The sequence below is a fragment of the Gymnoscopelus microlampas genome, assembly GCF_963454915.1.
Source record: "Gymnoscopelus microlampas genome assembly, chromosome: 1".
Classification (NCBI taxonomy): Eukaryota; Metazoa; Chordata; class Actinopteri; order Myctophiformes; family Myctophidae; genus Gymnoscopelus; species Gymnoscopelus microlampas.
In genome coordinates, this window is record NC_139962.1 from 14479825 (window position 1) to 14499487 (window position 19663).

The 19663-nt window shown below is 40.3% G+C and overlaps 2 protein-coding genes across 5 annotated transcripts in view; one reads left to right on the forward strand and one right to left on the reverse strand.

Moving 5' to 3' along the window:
- The window catches only part of LOC311049071 (C-myc promoter-binding protein-like), an 82766-nt gene extending 78732 nt beyond the window's left edge, over positions 1-4034 (forward strand). For all 4 annotated transcript variants that reach the window (XM_084062510.1, XM_084062512.1, XM_084062511.1 and 1 more), the window contains one exon: positions 138-4034. In XM_084062510.1, the coding sequence (XP_083918636.1) occupies positions 138-274 (137 nt within the window). In that variant the 3' untranslated portion in view covers positions 275-4034. The remainder of the gene's footprint in view (positions 1-137) is intronic.
- Positions 4035-5965: 1931 nt separating this feature from the next.
- LOC311042816 (sodium/potassium/calcium exchanger 1-like) lies at positions 5966-19009 on the reverse strand (the record flags this gene model as incomplete). Its single annotated transcript, XM_084053837.1, has 11 exons — positions 5966-6215; positions 7982-8148; positions 8962-9051; positions 9894-10166; positions 11277-11422; positions 12332-12409; positions 12714-12764; positions 13490-13543; positions 15317-15419; positions 15674-15838; positions 18065-19009. The coding sequence occupies 11 exons, from the start codon at positions 19007-19009 to the stop codon at positions 5966-5968; spliced, it is 2322 nt and encodes a 773-aa protein (XP_083909963.1).
- Positions 19010-19663: the final 654 nt, after the last annotated feature.

The window sequence follows — 19663 nt, forward strand, 5'->3', positions numbered from 1 at the left end:
CAGTTTTGATGTTATCCAAGTTACAATTAGTGTTTTTTTTGTTTTGTTTTTTAAATCAGTCCACATTACTCTCTGTGAGGTCATTTTTAATAGCGCTTCATAAAGTCTCTTCATAAAGAACTCTCTTCCTTCCTCAGATGCTTTCGACCGCGAGTACAAAGTGGCGTATGACCGTCTCACCCCCGGCCTGGTCAAACTCACCCACAACTGTGATCGACCTCCCGGCACCGGGGTCATGGAGTGTCGCAAGACGTTTGGAGAGCCGTACCTTTAAAAACGTTAAAGAAAACGTTCGCCTCGATCTGCATAACCACTCATCTCCGCCATGACGAACGGTCGCAGGTCACTCACACCACCCACAGTCTCAAAGCATAGCTCAGGAAAATTCTCAAACTGTGAATGTCCGGTATAAAACCACAAGATGCTTGGTCAACTCTGTAACCCTTTGGAAAACATTTAGCAGAGACGCCACTAATAGCAGTCCCAAACGAGCTAATGCTACGTACGGACTCAGTAGAGTTTTGTTTCCCTTCAAATTCAACACATTAATAACTTGGATGACAACCACTCTGTCTGGTATCCATACTTTTTCATGCGGCACGTTACACACTTTCATATGGCAAGGTACTTTATTTTGATTTGAAGTCTTGTAGAAATTGTTATTTACAAAGCCACAGTACTGTATATATACACGACAGTAGAGTTTTTTTTTTAAATGCAACATTTATATTGTATAGTCACATATATATGAAGAATGATATTAGCAATATTTTAATTAACTTGAATTCTATTTATACAAAGTACGTCAGCTTTATTTATTCCCCTTTATGTGTCGGATGTGGTATCTTAATGTCCACTGGCTGATGAGTCTTTGTGGAGTTTATTGGTGGCATTTCTGCATACTTAGGATGTGCACAAACAGAGACTTTTTTTTAAAATCCCAATTTAGTCGGTTTACCAATTTCTTCCGATGTGCATAGTTCCTGTCACTGCTGACCCCTTACTGTTTGTCCGTGAGGAGGGTGTTGACCAATGGTTCCAAATGGACCCTTACCGGTCTGTAACTCTTGAGAGTGTACAATTAAAAGCAGTTGGATGCATATCAAACTGAGGGTCCTGGAAATTCAAAAGGTGAAGAATCACTGGTGTAGACAAACATGTGTCTCCCTTCTTTTCACCTGACAGTGAGTGACAGGAGTTTCACATGCTGAGGAAAATGCTAGTCTCCATAGTACCGCTTCCTGCAGAGCTGTCGCCACAGAGTGTTTTTTTTCTTCATTCAAATTAAGGGAAACGTCTGCCTTCTGCAAAAACACTGAGCTGCTATTTTGGCCATACAGGAAACCCATTCCTGTATGTCGCCTTAGGGCCCTCAACCACCTGGTAAACTACAATCGGCCATTTCTCTCTGGCATTTTTTCAGAAAATGTTGCCGAGAATGGCACAGTTTTTGTGTCCATTTTAAACAATATTAGATTTTTTCTTTTTCTTTTTTACACTATCTATAATTTTGTCTGTATCAAATTGTATTATACACATGCTGTCCAAACCACAATTGAGCCTTTAACTTAATTTACTTCTGAAGTGATGTCCGTTACATTAAGAAAAAGTCAATTCTGTTAATGTTTACAATTCTTTTGAAAATATTCTAATGTCTTCACATTTACAATTATGAAATTCTGTGGTCTCCAGTGAAACATGTTGTTGTACGTGTTGGTTACAAATATCAGTGTTACTAATGGTTGTCACGTCTCTCTTTGTGCTTAAGCATGAAGGTACATTTGGGATGAGAAAATGACCACTGTCGTGGGGGACATGCACAACCATGAGAATTGACATACAAAAATACAGTGTATTGAGCTTACTCGGTTCTACCTACATTGCTTGTTAATGTTTGTTTGGGAAAAGTTCTAAAAGACAAACAAACAGTCTGCTTGGTGCATAAGTTGAGTAACCTTTCAGTCCTTCCCCAGGGTATAAGTCAGTTCAAGGTTGTGACAAAAATGTGATTGTTACTAAAAGCTGAGGATGTCGTATATTCAATTTGTTAGAATTGATCAGAAATGCTTAAATGGGATCATGATATTTCTTGATCCAAATGAGAGGGAAATTCTCTGGTTGACATTGCGTATGTGCATTGTGACTAGGATATTTGACAGTATTTTGATTTCTGGTTTGGCTCTGAGATCCAAATTTTATATTTACCATGAAATCAAGAGCCCAGTATTTTGTTAAAGCTGCACTGTATAAGACTTTTAAGCAGAACAGTGTTTTATCAGTTGAAATCATGTTTAAGATGATCATGCCATCACATCAATTAAAATGCTGTCCATTCAGTGGTCAGGTACGACCAGTGGTGCGACTATCGAAACACGTAACCTCTTGTTGCCACTTGGGGGCTGCCAACTTACCCAGAGTGTGAAAACTCCAGTGCAGTTTAACACAATACTTCCAAAAATGTTCCTTGCATGCTGACACCCTATCAGAACATCTGGCGACCAGTTGTGGGGTCACCTCTCTGATCTAAGGGATAGGCATACTTAATATTACGGCAACACTGTTGACTGAGAAAGAGGATAACCGATGTTAGTGTATGGTTTTTGGCCACAACCCAGGTGTAAGACAACGTTTCTTTTAGAGCATTACATAGTGTTGATGTATGACGGAGTTGATGGAGTGGACATTTACATTCATACCAATAGCCATTGTTTGGACGCTTCAGAATGTTAAACTTACAATGCAAAGGGTTAAAGGGTACGCCGGTGATACGACAGCATAACAGAATGTTAACAGAATGTTGAGCAGTACATGCAGTGAACCTGTGATGAAAGTGATGATTATTGAGTCACCGAGTACCTCAGTGATGATAATGCAGTCAGAATGTGCATCTTATGAATGGCACCAGTTAGAATCTTAGCAGGTGTTTTTTCTTCAGAGACTTGCTTCTGAGATGATACTCTGTTGATTTGATTGGAGTGGAGAGCTGAAAAATACTTCAAACATCAGTCATCGAGGAAAATGCTTGGAATTGTTTCTTATACAATCAAGTCACTGATTTAGACAAAGTCTACATAATTATCATTGCATTTTGCTGACTGCACATGTATGCATGTGATGCATGCATGTACAGTGTGTGTCGTTAAATGCTTTAACACAAGACTACACCAATATTTTCATTCATTGTCACCATAATAATTGCCATTCCCATGTTCCCCATGACTTTTTTTTACCTACATTTTATGCCAATTGCAACTTGTCTGGGCTTTAGCAACATGTCAGTCTTTACCTTTTTAATCCACGGTAAAAAGGCGGTGTTTAACACTGATGTAAAACATGTATTTCAACGAACAGGTTGTGAAAGGTGCATAAAGGATATTTACATAAGTCATATGGTATAAAACTACAATTCATTCATATACTGACTGTAACCAAATACATTCTTTAGATTTTCCACTTCTGTGTCCTTAATGATGAAAGCCCAAAGTTGAGAGATTTTAGACTAGCTAACCTAGATTAATGATTGATTTTTTTTTTTTTAATACCAGGAAGTTATTTGCATCCACCTGCTGTCTCAGGTGTGAATTAGTCCCCTGAATAGAATGGCAAAATGAAAACCAGCTGTATCCTGGGTTGACTAAAGACTAGAGTTTGTAACCACTGCCCTAATGAATGCCAGCTGCATAGATAGTTTGGAAGACATAAGAAGGCCCACCACAGGACTTTACAAGTGACTTTTAAAAACGTGAAATGTTTTGAGTTTTTTTTTTATCCAAAAGGCTAAAGTTTTCCCAGCGATAGATGGAATACAGACACACTGAGCTAAAAAAAAGAGATCATGGTGTGAATTTGTGTACAAAAGAATAATGATTTTACTTTCTGTACATTCATGTATATTTTAATCTGCCCTTTGTAGAGAGCCCATTTTGTAATGGTTTATTTACACATTGTACAAAGGTAGTTTGCATCAGGTGAAGGTATACTGTATATTGGCCTTCCAGGCCTTGTAACTGTAAATAAATTCACTTATACTGTGACTGTCTTCATTGAACCAAGAGAATTCACGTCACACCTTTTCACAATAATACACATACTGTACGCAATTCACTGTTTAAAAAAATAATTTAATTGCAGCATGGATTTTGTTTTGTTCAAGATAGCCCATTGAATATACATCAATATGTTTTGCATCCAACCTGATAACACACCCACAACAAATTTACAATAAAAAATGTGACATGACATTGACGATTCTTAAAACATTCATATTTTCTCTCAAAGCTAGACTATGGATACACCTTAACTTGACAGACGGACACAAACCACTGTAGTCTCTTCACTCATGTATTTACAGTAACATACTGAACATGGACAAATGAGTTTGCATGAATACAGATTCTCCACACTAAGGCCTATGAAAATACTTAAAATTAGAGTTGCATCCCAATAGGCGCTTATTCTACCACACTAAACATGTGCCTTTTGTGTTGAAATGGACCTTAACCCCCCTTACTCAAGTCACGATAATATATGGAAGCTTATTTAGACCACTGAAAAAAATAGAAAATAGTTTTTCTCCCAATTCAGACTTCATACCTCAGAATTATGAGATTTTCCTTTCTCAGAATTCTGTTCAATTTCTTGCAATTGTCTATCATAATTGTGAGTACAAAATCTGAGATGAAAACAAAAAATGAAACTCAATATAAATGGAAAGAAACACTCAAATAAAGCCCTTTTAATTTGATCCATTGGCTAAATGGGCAGTCAGCGATTTGTCCCTGGGGACCCTGGCATCCATTGTCAAAAAATGTATGTGTTTCTTGAGGGGGTGCCTTATCCCTTATGCCTAAATTTATTAGCCATATTTTACTGTTTTGAAAAACATTTTAAAATAAATAGTTCAACTAGCCTATCTACATCGACACGCTGTGAGCTTGAAGATCGGCTATTTGAACAATTTCAAAATGTTTTTCAAACTAGTATTAAAAATGGCACAAAGATTTAGGGATAAGGGGTAAGGCGGTGCACAAGATAGGGCCCTTTCAATTGTCTCTAACTCTTGCGAGTGTACAAATGGAACCAAATGGACTCATAACAAGGGTCCATTTGGTTCCATTTGTAAGTGGTCATTTTTTTAAGACACATGTAGCAAGTGTGTTCTTTCCAGCTTGGTTAATCTCTCAAGAACAGATTCAAATCAAAAGGTAAAACAAAAACAGCAGAGGGCGCTGTTTTTCCTTTTTTTTGGACGATGGGTTCCCAGATTGGCTTGGGGTATACATGGGGTATACCAGTGTAGAAGAGAGAGTAACGTCACGCTTTGATCTCGCCGCAAGGGCTGCTATAGTTCCAGTGGTGTAAAGTAACTAAGCACATTTACTTAAGTACTGTACTTAAGTACAATTTTGAGGTATTTGTACTTTACTTGAGTATTTCCAATTTCCAATACTTTTACTCCACTACATCTCAGAGGCAAATGCTGTACTTTAACTCCACTACAATTATTTGAAAACTTTAGTTACTAGTTACTTTTCAGATATAAATTACTATATTATGAAAACATACATTAACCACTTTAGCCCTATTTTATACATAGGCTATTTGAAAATGGCCGATGTTGTGAGCTTGTAGATCTGCTATTTTCAAATATTTTAGTACTTTTACTTTTGGTACTTTAAGTACCAAAAGTAACATTTTGATGCCAATACTTTTGTACTTTAACTCAAGTACATTTTGAATTCTGGACTTTTATTTGTAACAGAGTATTTCTATATTGCAGTATTGGTACTTTTACTTAAGTAAAGATTTGAGTACTTTTTCCACCACAGTATAGTTCCAAACATTGGAACTATCTCATTGGGATAGACAGAGCACTTCCGCATTCCATTCTTACAATGGGAGTCAACGCTAGCGTCATAACTCTCTTATACGGCTCTGGGGTATACTAGCATGTCCTCACCCCTGCTTAAATGGAGATGGGACAGGTGAGCACTCTGTCCTCCAGCAGGACGCTGAGGACCAGGAACACAAAGTAGAGCAGGAACATGGTGAACCCCAGCAGGCGGCTCATCCTCCAGCGGCAGACAGCGATGGACACGATGACGAAGAGGAGCATGAGGAAGAGGAGCACGATGGCGCAGAACAGGCCGTTGGAGCTGACGGCAATCGACGCGCCGCCGTTGAGCAGCGAGTACATGAGCCACGGAACTGGCAGGCTATATGAATGGCATTGGTGACCGGACAGACAAGATGGAAGAGAGGGGCAGGGTGAAAAGCCACACAGGCCATGTAAAAAAAAACATCAAAAAGGTTGGTGTTAAGGCCAGCCGTATTTTATTCTGCATTTGTTTATTTCTGTATTTATATTTTTTGGCGTTGTATTATTTAGTATTTGTATTTTTGGTAATATTTTGTATTGCCTTTGTTCTGAGGCGGAGAGTTGGTGAGAGGTGGAGACTGAAGCCTGTTAATTGTCAAATGGACTGACTGACTGACCGACACCTGTGGCAAATTGACAGCCTGTTCCTGCCATTGATTCGCTGGCTAATGCCCTGGCCGCTGATTGGCTGTGGCCACTTGCCCTGCTCTATTCACATTGTGACATGTTGTTGTGAGCCTGAAGATCTGCTATTTGAAAAAAATGTGGACCAAAGAAAAGTGATTTAAAAATATATATACGTTTGAATCTTAACACAAATCTTTAATGATTAGACCCTCCAGAAAAATGCGTTTATGCGAGAATTTCGCAGAATTTACCGCATAATCAGCAAAATGGCGCATAATTATGCGGGGGTAACGTTTTTTCAAAAAGGCCGCATCGCATCGCATAATATGCGCACATACATTAAAGGGGAGACTTGAATTCATAGATATATTGTACCAGTCTGCTGGTCATCAAATTATTGGCTTAGGAATGCAACAAAAACAAAAGAATATCTATGAACTCAAGTCTCCATCGGTTGACTAATCGATAGAAAAAAAGTTTTTTGGGTGAACTGTCCCTTTAAAGTATGAAATAATTCACTGGATAATTAAGGAAATAATACAAGATTAATTAAATAAAAGAGAGCAATTGGGTGTGCATGTATTATCTTCAAATCCTTACTTTTAGGTAATTGGATTTAAGATGGGGTGCTAAAGGTTATATTAAGAACTCAATTACTGCCAATCACGCATAAATGCGATCTATTAAATAGCGCACTTGGCCGCCAATCACGCATAAACGCGTTCTATTGAAAATACTGAAAAAATATTGAAAAAAAGAAAAACATTTTTTTTTTTTTTTTTTTTCAATTTGACCCAAAGACCAAGGAGATATGATTTTTCGAAGGAAAAGACTCCCATCCACTTCCTTGTTAACTTAAACACCTAAAAATGATGTATCTCGGCTCCTGAGTACTTTTTAAATTTCAATGAAAAATCTCTGGCAGACAACAGCAAAAAATCTGAAATAACTCTGGCAGACGAAGTGTTAAAAAGGCCATTTCTACTCAATAACTGAGAAGAAATTGCCTAAAAGAAATCTTTAATTAAATTGTGACTGAGACTATTATGAGAGAGGTAGTTAAACCAACTCACTGAGCCACGACCTCTTTTCATTCATGCGAAAACCCAACGATCCTGAATAGAGAATCCGATATGAACAGTCCATTGCAGGTTGGCCTAGTGGTTCTCATGACTGTACCACTCTAGCAAAGTGTGCTTGAGCAATGATTCACTGTCATACTCACTCAACCTAAGTGAACTGCTTATGTACATATATTTTGTCATACAGTACTATGAATAGCGAAAATAGATGATCTATAAGCTCACAGCATGTTGCAATGCAATGTGTTGTGAGCTTGTAGATCTGCTATTTACACTATTTTAAAAAAATGTAATTCTTATGAAAAATAATTACATTTTTGCCTAGAATGACATGCCCAAAATAGGGACACCATGTTGAATGTGGTTAATCTGGATGATGGATGAAGTCACTTACCCAATGGTGATGTCAAAGATGTTACTCCCTACAGAGCTGGACACAGCCATGTCACCCATCCCTTTCCGGGCAACAATCACGCTGGTGATGAGGTCAGGAATGGATGTTCCTGCTGCCAGTATGGTCAGACCCATGATCTCCTCTGAGATGCCTATTGTCTCACCCACCTACAAGCCACAAACAGTGAGATTAACCACACTGAAAAAATACAGCAGTCCAGTGTTAATACAGCAGTCCAGGTATGATGTGTTTTTGTAGGTGAAAGGAGAAATTTAGCATCTTCCTGGTTCCCTTGACAAAAAGTCTATGGGATTTAGAAAAAATGACGTGCTTGTGGAAGAGTTTGTATTCTTAAAGGTAGTGCAAGTGATATTTTTGGGTTAAAACAAAAAGTATTTTGTTAAAAGGTTAAAGCACTATATTCTGATAGTAATCATTGCTATAGAGTGTTTGTTCAGAAACAGGAGTTTCCATGTCTCTCCAGCTCTTTAATAAACAGAAAATGCATTTTCTGGTAGGTGTCAAAATCTCAGCCAATCAGGAGAAAGTACCCATTTTTAAGCTTGATATTTATAGTGTTCCAGTTCCAATTTTGTCAGCTCATTTCTTAGTGTCATCACTTCCAATTTCACTTGTTTAATCTATATCCTGATTGAGTTCTCTATCCTGATTGGATAAAATTGGAAATGAAACAGAAACGAAAATGCATTTTCTATTTTATAAAAAGCTGGAGAGACATGGAGACTCTTTATATGGACAGGACACTCTATAGTAACGAGCACTATCAGAATATAGACCCATTTTGCAATTATTTGAATAATTGCAAATCACTTACCCTACCTTTAAGTTATTATACTGAGAATCATAAATCATAACACTATACTGTAGCTGTTACATTGAAATGAAATACATAAATACATAATATACTTTCCTAGCCATATCATACTGTTAGCTTACAGAAGTGTGAAGTACCAACTGACCTGATGGGCCCACCAAACCATCAGATAGGAGAATATTGCGATCCACAGAATGGAGCCGATGAACGTAATGGCAGAGTACTTTGTAGAAGCCTAGAGACCATAAGACAGTCGAACATAATATATACATTCAATATGTGCTTTCTGGTCTAGCTCAGTACCTGTAAATGAGGGTCTATCCTAAATGATCTTAAAGTCAATCTATTGCATGATGCCATAGATTCCTTCTGTATACAGTACATAATGATTTACATTACAATTTATTTCGACATCATATCTCATCTTTACTCTGTATCACTGTTCTGCTACTTGGCTGCTGTATGTGGCTAAATTATCCCTGTAGGGATAAAAGTTTAATGTTATTCTATTGCAGGGGTTCTCAAAGTGGGGAACCTCTGGGTTCCTTGAGGGGGTTCCAAATGGATCCTTACATATCTCTGAAAGTATAAAATGGAATTGGTCCATTTTATACACTCAGAGTTATGGAGGTCCTTGAAATTAAAATGTTTGAGAACCACTGTTCTATTGTATCTCTTAACCCATCCAATACGGGAACACATACTGTGTCATTTTAGATTTATTTATTTTTTTAGCTATAACCATTATTTTATACTTTGGGCTATTCAAAAATAGCAGATGTACAAGCTCATAGCGCAGCACTGAGTGCCGCGATACAAGCTTGTAGATCTACTATTTATTTATTTTTAATCGTGAAAATGTGTGTGATAGATATGTTTTTTAAAGCGAAAATGTTAAACTCAAATCTTTGATTCTGGGGGTTCTACAAATGTCTTCTAAATCCTAACATTTTCTTTTTTTTACCAGATCTACAAGCTCATGAGCTTGTAGATCTGCTATTTTTGAATTGCCAAAAGAAATCTAAAGTGACACAGATGCGTTCCCGGATTGAATGGGTCGTATGTATTTCTACTCACCGGGTTGCGGACATCAGGCACGGTGAGCCACAGTGGGAACACTATAGGGAGCAGAATGAGATAGGCGGCCTGCTTGAGTCTGCCCTCTGGCCACTCCAAAGACAGAGGCTCCTCCGTCTCCTCCTCCCTGTCTCCTTGTCCTTCCTCTTTATCATCAGAATCATCTGCGGCATCCTCTTCCTCGCTGCTCTCGTCCTCATCACTGCTCCCGTCATTGTCACTGCTTCCCGAGCCATATGCTCCGGCCATTCCTTCTCCTCCCTCCTCCCCCTCCTAGTGAAGAGTGGAACAGCAGGAGAAATGAAGGAAATTAAGGGGAAGGGAACTTCTCACCCAACCATAGAAGGAAGGATGCATTCATTTTCCCAGAAGAAGCCCTAGTTAGACCCTTATCTACTTTGATCGAAGATGATGTGTTGAGATGGCAAAAAAAAAAAATTCATGATCACAGATGCACCAGATTGATCCTCTGCTTGTGTTTACTTTAATCACACTGCATACAATGAAGTGACAAGCAGAACTCCAACAAGAAGTGATGCACAAGTAGTGGATTTGCGAATGACGCACATGAGTTGACAAGGGCATGGCAAGAACACAAATGGAAGGTTTTGGTGGCCATTAGTGTGATACAGTCTATAGCAACATTAATAAAGACATCACACAGAATGTTAACAATGCCATCCTGCATGCTATACCAGACGATCTTTCAGGAATGACTGCTGAAAAGCAGCACAATCAGACCTATTTGAATAGTACATAATATAATATAGTAGAAACCTGTGGAAAGGGTCTTGTGCAATCATTACAAAGTAACTACCAATCATTTATTTTATGAATATATTTGTCTACTTGTGCTTCTGTATGTTTGCTTTTTTGTAATAGTAAATTGTGCCCTGTATAGAAAATGAAAATGCCCATACAGTCTTCTGGCCCACCATAAGTGATCACGTTTTCTGACAACTGGCCATATTCAAGCTCTATACTCTTTCAAGAAATGATGATTTCATCTGGCTGCAGAAAGTTGATTCATGCTACAGGTCTCTATAAGCGGGTTAGGCCTACAAGAAAATATAAAATGATGATGTGAAACCAGCTCGGTGGCCTTCTGGTTTGAGTGTCCGCCTTGAGACTGGGAGGTCGGGTTCAATCCCCGGCCGAGTCATACCGAAGACTATTAAATCAATCAGTATCAAGGGTTGGATATGTAGTTAGGTATATGTAGTTAGGTCCCTGCATGCGACATACTAGCATCATAATGTACTGTACTTACATCAAGCTGCCTCACGTTACGGAAACAGGAGATAGGCCCCTGAACTATGGGGCCACATGGCTCAGGAAGCGTTGGTTGCCAAGGCTACAGTACTTACTTACGTCTCTGTTTACCTTGGTTGCGTCTGGCTGCTCTGGGCTTCTCTCAGCCATGTCCTCAATTTTGAGGTCCTGTGAGGTTGAGGGCTCAGCTGTAGTACCCGCTTGTCCGCTGATAGCGTTGGCATGTTCTGCTTTGGGCGCTGGCTTGAGGGTACTTGCTGAATGGAAAAAGCAGATGACATGAATTTTTCTTTTTACACTCAGATTTTTCATGGAAATAAACACTTAGTTGCAGATACAATTTTATTTATGGCCTGTAATAACCGCCAGTGTCATAGACCATGTGCTACTACATGGTATTAGAGCACACACTCTTATGCATATGCATGACACACGCACGCACGCGCACGCGCACACACACACACACACACACACACACACACACACACACACACACACACACACACACACACACACACACACACACACACACACACACACACACACACACACACACACACACACACACACACACACACACACACACACACACACACACACACACACACTCAGGCTCTCAGGCACAACCATCGTTTCCCATCTACATGGTAATCCTGGGACTGATTGAGATGGGCTGTACTGGAGGCCACTCCAGACTCCCTGTGCCCCCAGTGTGCGACAAAAAATAATCAGGCCTAACGCTGAAGCACCTCATTACTCTGTCTGCACACAGTGGCACACACTGAGGGGCCTCTGATTGTGAAGTACATCCTCTCCAGCCTCTTCAGCTATCTCTCTGACGACATCAATCACAACAATCTGATTTATACTTGGTCGTGCGCCGTGTCGTGCACCATAAAATAACAGATCTACAAGCTCATGACGCGTCGTAGTGGGACACGATGCACAACCAAGAATAACTCAGGCCTGGCTGGCACACATCCACGTCTCTGACTTGAATTCGACTTGTTTTTTTATTCTTATTAACAAAACAAAACCCTTTATACACTGCATTCACAAAAATGCAAATATGTTTTCCTGTTTTTAAACAAAGGCCGTAAATGATGAAGCATGCAAATTCTTAGCAGAGGGCCGGGGTTGCACCTAAGCATACAGTACAAACTCACCTTTGGACTGATGATTCCGTGACGTGTTCTCCAATTTCCCTCTGATGGGCGAGTTCAGTGGCTTCACTTTATTCCTCACTGCAAGCGAGAGAAGGAGCTCTCTGATGTAAACTTTCTGTAAGTGTGTTTCTCGTTTATAAACCGAGACAGTTACTCTACAGTTTGGGACATATACTGTACATCGCTGCCTCTGTGCAACCATGCAAGCCACGTCACAAACAAAATACATGAGAGCTTCACGTCATTATGACACCAGGACAGCCACCGCACACATCTCTAATCCACAAATATGGCAGTCAGTAAATTCACCTTCGGACACAAGCAGACTTGCCATGCAAGGGGAGACACAGGTGCAGGTACATATCCACGATATTCATCTTACCTTTCCTCTGTACCGACACCTCATCTCTGACATCACCATTAAAGGATGTTTCTGATTAGCAGAAATGCACAGAAAAGTTACAACTGGGCAGTGTTGATTTCGTCGATTAAAACTATGACAAACAATGTCTGTTTTTTTCACTGACAAAAAAGAAATAAAAACTAAATAAAAACTAAGCTACGATGACTAGAACTAAGACTAAAATATATTGACAATATAAATAAATAAAAAACAGACTAAAATGTTAGTGAGGGACTAGTGGAGAAGAGATCCAGTAGAACTAAAAGACAAGTCATGTTATGTTTGGTTGCGCTCGGGTGTTGCACACTGAAAATAGCAGATCTACAAGCTCACAACATGTCACGCTGCGACGCGTTGTGAGCTTGTAGATCGGCTATTTTCAGCATGCAACCAAGTGTAAAATCAGCCATTACGATGCCATCAAGGCACCGCCAAAATACAGTATAGTCAACTAAATCAACTGTAGATTTAGTTGACTATAATCTTATGATATTTAGTCGACTAAAACTAGACTAAAACTAAAACATTTCAGATGACTAAAATATGACTAAAACTAAATGTAATTTTATTCAAAAGACTATGACTAAAACTAAATCAAAATTAGCTGTCAAAATCAACATTGCAACTGGGATTATATTTACACTTATGATATGTATTCTATGACCATATGCTTCTATGCTGTAGCCAATTGTAATAAGAGTGAGACCCACCACAAGAACAGTGACAGTGAGGTGCCATTTTGCTGACCCTCTTACCTCGTGTGGCTCTCCTAGGGCCAGGCCTTTCACAGCCCCTTCTAAAGGCTGTATCTAGAGTGGAAATGACAAGAAAATGTGCTCGAGTTTGTCTAGTCAAAGGATTGCCTTGACCTCTCATTTTTGGGGACAATTGGACAAGAAAAAAATGTATCCATGAATCATGCCGTTTTTGAGCGCACCAAGAGCCCTTGGAATTTCTACCTTTTCACTCCTGTTCAATATGTACCATTGACCAGAGGCTCCAGTGTTCAGGGCAGTTTGGCTGTTTGGCTGCCAGCTCTCTTCTTCAACCTTGCCTGCATTTATATAGCACCTTTCTCCAAAGAGCTTTTTACAACGTATTGCACATTCACCCAATCATAGGGATGTCCGATATTATCGGCCTCCCGATATTAGCAGAAAAATGGATATCGGGAAAATATCGGTATCGGTTTTTGAAAAAAAAAAAAAAAAAAAAAATTGTTTTGCTTTATAAATAAGTTACAGGAGTTCTTACTGTATATGGTGTGTGTGATATGAAATTTGAGCTTACCCTAATCACAATAATCCCCGCATATATCGGTATCGGTTGATATCGGTATCGGTAATTAAGAGTTGGACAATATCGGTACATCGGTTATCGGTAAAAAAGCCAATATCGGACAACCCTACCCAATCACACACACATTCACACACCTAAAGCAATTCCCAGACAGCCTGAGTCACTGCTGCTCATAACCACCAATGTCAGAGAGACTGTCCTGTAATCATTAAGAGATTGTTCTAACAGTCCAGTCACCCTTAGTGTGTATTGAAAAGCTGATTAAGGATCAGCCCATGCAAGTGCTGGAGGGGAGGCGAGGTGCTGAAAGGGGGACAAGTCAGCTAGCGTGAGGACACTGAAGGACACTGCACCATGATACTGCACGCTATGGTATACATTGACAGCATTATCATTTTGTTGGTAGAGCAATATATCTATTATACATTCAAACTAGCAAACTGATTTAAAGGATTCTACACCATGAATTTCAAAAATAATAATAATATTTAATATCATATTGTTTATGTCCCTCAAACGTTTTTCAAAAGGTTTGAGCCTAAATCAAGCCTCAGAAATACTCATTCCAACTAACTTCTCTCTGGCTTATAAAGAACTTTCACCTGCAATACCACATTGTCCTGTTTGGCACGGGGTGCTATTGAGCCAGTTTGTATGCATGTTATCTCCTGGTTCTGTGTGGAAAAGGTAAAAAAATAAATAATAATAATACATATTGATGAGTAATGATCTAAGATCACAGCTTTGAGACCAGCCAAGCACCAGGTGAAAGTGATCCTTCAGCCATAATTCTAGGGCAGCATGAAATTGACATTCAGATAAATGACACAAAATATATTTCTGCTAAATATTGTTATATGTGTCATTTACACAGTACTGAATTACACAAGAACAGAGCTTTTCCTTCATACTATTTCTTCCCTGAAAGACGTTCACAGACATGCAACTTTGTCAGTGTTAAGAAAGCTATAAAAAAAAAATATAATAATAAAGATTTTAGTTTACTTAAGAAAACTTGCTGCCTTGCTGTAAATGTAACACTCTCAACATGTGATACACTGGGCACTGCAGCCGCTTTTCAGACTTCTAGTTGGAATTGGACATTGCCATCAGGGTCTCCACACTTTTTAGTAAAACCGGCCTATTATTTCAATGTAAGGTTGTTGTTTTCTTCCTGTGCACATAAAGTTATCATAGTTATTATTGTTAGTTTAGAATAAGCAGTAGTAGAAGTAGCAGAAGTAATATAGTAGTAGTAGAAGTAGAAATAGCAGCAGCACTACCTTCTCTTAGTGGGTCCAGGGTGTGTATCATGAGTTGGAAGATGGTACTCCTCAAGGAGGTGTTGTGGAGGGAGCTGCCCGACCGCTGTAGGACAGGATGCAGCTATAGATGGACATACAGACACAGTTTAGTTTTAACCTGTGCCCCCAGACAACAAATAAGCTTAATTGATAATTTGTCACACAGTGGTATTAATGAGACTTAACTTTCAGAATACAGATGTGTATGAGACGTGTATGTATTTTTGTTGTATTGTTTATTGGAAAAAATATACATTCATAAATTCATAAATCTATTGTTGCTAAACTACTGGCAATCAAAATAATTACAATGTTTGTGAAATGTTGGTTTTGTACCCTGAATCGTCCTCCGTCCTCTTCGGCTCCTGCCAATACCTGTTTACATGAGCTGCTCTCTGCCAACGCTGGCCCCAGTATAGCCTTCCATTCAGGTTTAGCTTCAGGAGCGGGAGGAGGAGCAGGAGGAGGAGGTGGAGGCGGAGGGGGTGGTACTTCACTGTCCTGCAAAGGAATTATGAATTATACTTCTAATAACTGAGCGACGCGCACACATTATGCTGACACACAGCAAGGAGCTCAAAGTTACAGTAGATGCGTGTTGTTCTGATGCATATAGGGCAACTGGCGGCCCGGGGGCCACATGCGGCCCCCACCTTCACTTAATGCGGCCCACAGGTTAATACTGATTTATTATCGATTTCAGCTGTTACAATTCCAAACATGCAAACATGACCCGCTTTATTTACTTCAGTCTATATTAGTAGCTTAAGGTTCAAGGTTCAAGGTTGTACTTTATTGTTACATCTTGTGTACAGGTACATAAGAGTAAAACTTATTTTGGTTCGGTTAATGACTACTAACTACTAATGACTACTATGACTATTTGTATCTAAGTTCATAAAGTTAACATAAGTATAACTAAATGCATTTGAAATGAAATAAAAATGTTCCTTTTCAGGATTCCAATTCAAAAATAGCAAAAATAGCAGATCTACAAGCTCAAAACTGCGACGCGTTTTGAGCTTGTAGATCGGCTATTTTTTGCTACTTCTGTGTGACACAGAATGGCGAAAAAAGTTAAAATACGGAGTGACAGTATATGCAATGTGGCCCTCTGGAGTGAGTCTGGAAATATAGTGGCCCTCTCCATCATCAAAGTTGCCCACTGCTGTTCTGATGGATCAGCCAGTATGCAAACTGCATACTTACAGAACAAAGCCACTTGTGACATCATGGGTTCAAATTCTATGTGTCTTCTCATTCTAACCTCTCCTGTACTAGGAAGCAAAAATGTCCTATTCATCACGACAGAACATGTCCTGAATTTAAATAATTAGAACCCAAATCAAATCAATGATTTAAATTCACTCAAATGAAATAAAATGAGAGAGTCTAACATGCAAGTAGGGTTTGAAGGATACTTATATTCTAGTAATAGAGACCACGTTTAATTGACTCAGGCAGTCTGCTTTATGCGGAGCCATGCTTCCACACACTCAAGGTGTTATTGCAGGAGGATGTGAGGATCTGTGTATGACTAATTGCACAACATGCTGGTGATGCTGGTGGTGATGGTCTGCATACTGAGTCCTAATTTAGCATGCCATTATTATGCTAAGCCATTGTCTATCAGCTGCAGAACGGTGCACTGAAAATGGATAGTCTAGGCCAGTGTTAAAAAAACGTAAACTTTCGGACAAGGGTGAAACAAACAACTTAATACAAACTTAAACAAACTTAATTACCACATAATATTGTGTTGTTTCAGGTCCCGACTGAAATGTAAAAAAACTTGTGTCTAATGCAAAGCCAGTTCAGAACCACTGGTCTAAGCAATCTAACCTCTGTTAAAAGTTCTCTGTTAAAAAGAGCTTTTGTAAAATAGACATCCATACAATCATATCTGTTCTACGACAGTGACGTTTACAGTACATAACTTAGTGCCTCGGCGCAGTTACGCTGTGTCCGACACCTGCGATCTCCTCTGTTCACACCATCAAAGGATTCCACACAAATAAAGGCCCTCTATCACCTGCTCAAGGGCTCAGATGGACAAATCATTGTCCCTCCTTTCACTGTATTTGAGTTGCAGATAGTCTCCACTGCAATGACAAAAGGGTAGAAAATAATGTGGATACAAAAATGCAAAAACAACCTCGTTAGCAAATGCTTTGTGGACATAATGTTTTTGTCAGTGTCCAGCTGTTGCTGTATCGGTTGATAGCGGCGAGATTGCAGCACTGCGCGGGACGAGAGAGAGAGAGAGAGAGAGAGAGAGAGAGAGAGAGAGAACGAGAGCGAGAGCGAGAGAGAGACAACTAAAGTGATCTAATCAAAAGCAAAATACAAGTGAAGGTGATCTACAGCATGCACATGCCAGGAGTTTTACACATCCGCAGCCTACTAACAAGAGAAAGCACTGCTATAGATGCTGCCCATTCCAACAACACTAGTTCAAGCACTGAATCAATTAAGAAGACACACAAGCTCGTTTTAAAAGCAAAAGCTGCTGGAGATCTGCTCTCTGTGGAGCACACAAGATGTGACTTGTGCACAAGTCAGTTGCTGAACCCATGACGCTGTGTCAAGAGTCAGGACCTGCCTGTATGGTTGCACACTGACTGCCTGACCCAAAAAGGTCAACCCCAAAATGTCTCAGAAATGACATTTCCCCCCCCCTGTGCTCAACAGAACTAAGACTCCCAAATGTACACATGCATCACTGACCTTCTCTGACCAAACCTTGACGACGCTCATGTGCCTGTTGAGCTGCGTCTTGACCGCCTGCTCGATCTGGATGTTATACTTCATGAAGCTGACATAGGTGATGTAGCCCAGCACCAGCATGACGCTCTCCCACCACATGATGGTGTTGTCCAAGAAGAAGGCGATGAGCATCACCAGGTCCAGAATGTAGAAGGACACGTCGCGGAACAGTGGCCACCAGGTCAGGCGCAGCACCTCTCTGGAGAAGATGGCACACATACCGATGACGAACAGGATGTTGAAGACGGCCGAGCCCACGATGGTGCCGATGCCCACGTTGCTGTGTGAGATGAAGACGCCGATCAGGGAAGTGAAGAGCTCGGGCGCAGACCCTCCGGCCGCCATGAAGGTGGCCCCGGCAACATCATCGGATATCTCCAGCTTGTTGGTGATGACCCCCAGGGAGGGCACGAAGAATTCATCACAGACGATGGCCAGCGCTACGAACATATAGACCATACCGACGATGTGCAGGATCACCCAGCCTTCTTGCCGCTGCTCAACAGAGAAGAGGTCCACCGGGTACTCGGCCTTCCTGTGGACGGTGGGATGCGGGGAAACTGTGGTAGATGTTGGCGGTTCTGTTGGGAGAGGTCTTGGCGTTTCGGGCTCCACATAGATGCACTCTTGAATACCCGTCCTGTTGACGATTACTACTATGGGAGCGTGGGTGCTTTTCTGTAAACGGACTGTGTCCTCTGTTGCGTTTGGCCCCGTTAACTCCCGTACATCTACCTTCAGAACATCGTTGCCCTCCCACGATCCAGAAGGGAGGCCCGGTGCCCCTGCCCTTGGCTCCGAGAGCCTGACCTTGAGCGTCAGTGTGTAGATGCAACATAACACCACACTTGAGGCGAAGAACAGAATTCGATGGTGCTGCAGCCTCCTCCGTTGAGGGCGATGCATGCTCGCTGTCCTAGCAGTCTCTGCTCCCAATGGAAATTATGTCAGATGCATTTTTACACTTTGATAGTTCCAGCCCCATCATGTGGCAAGAAAGCAGACCTGGCAGGAGAAACGCATAGTGGATTTTGTCTCTTAGATTTGGCATGGAGGGCTACCGTCCCAGCTTCAGTCTATGGCGGGAATGGGAAATAAGAAAACAGAGAGGCATTAAAATTACTCTTCGTTCAAATGTCCCATTAGAAGGGCTATCATAGATTCACTTGCTGCTGCTGCTTAGTACTTAGTTACAGAAACGGAACGGAGGTTAGTCAGGTTACTGTAGAAGGGATGGAGAGAGGGGAGGGGATAATAATGGGGATACAGGCAGCCACCTGTTACTATGGCTACATCAGAGGCTATTGGTCCTCAAAGACATGCGTCCATGGAAAGGTAGGACACCATGCAACAGCAAAATATCCGAATAATATCAATAACTGTGTAGCCTAGGTGCATTTTAAATTATATTCAATTCAATTATAATGCGTTGATACAAACGTGCACAAAAGAAGCATTAAATCACTTTGACTTATTGAGGACAGGAAGAAATGACGCGGACAACGTGCAAGGTCAACCAGACCGCAAACCTATTTCTGTATTGTTAGATGAATATTGAGT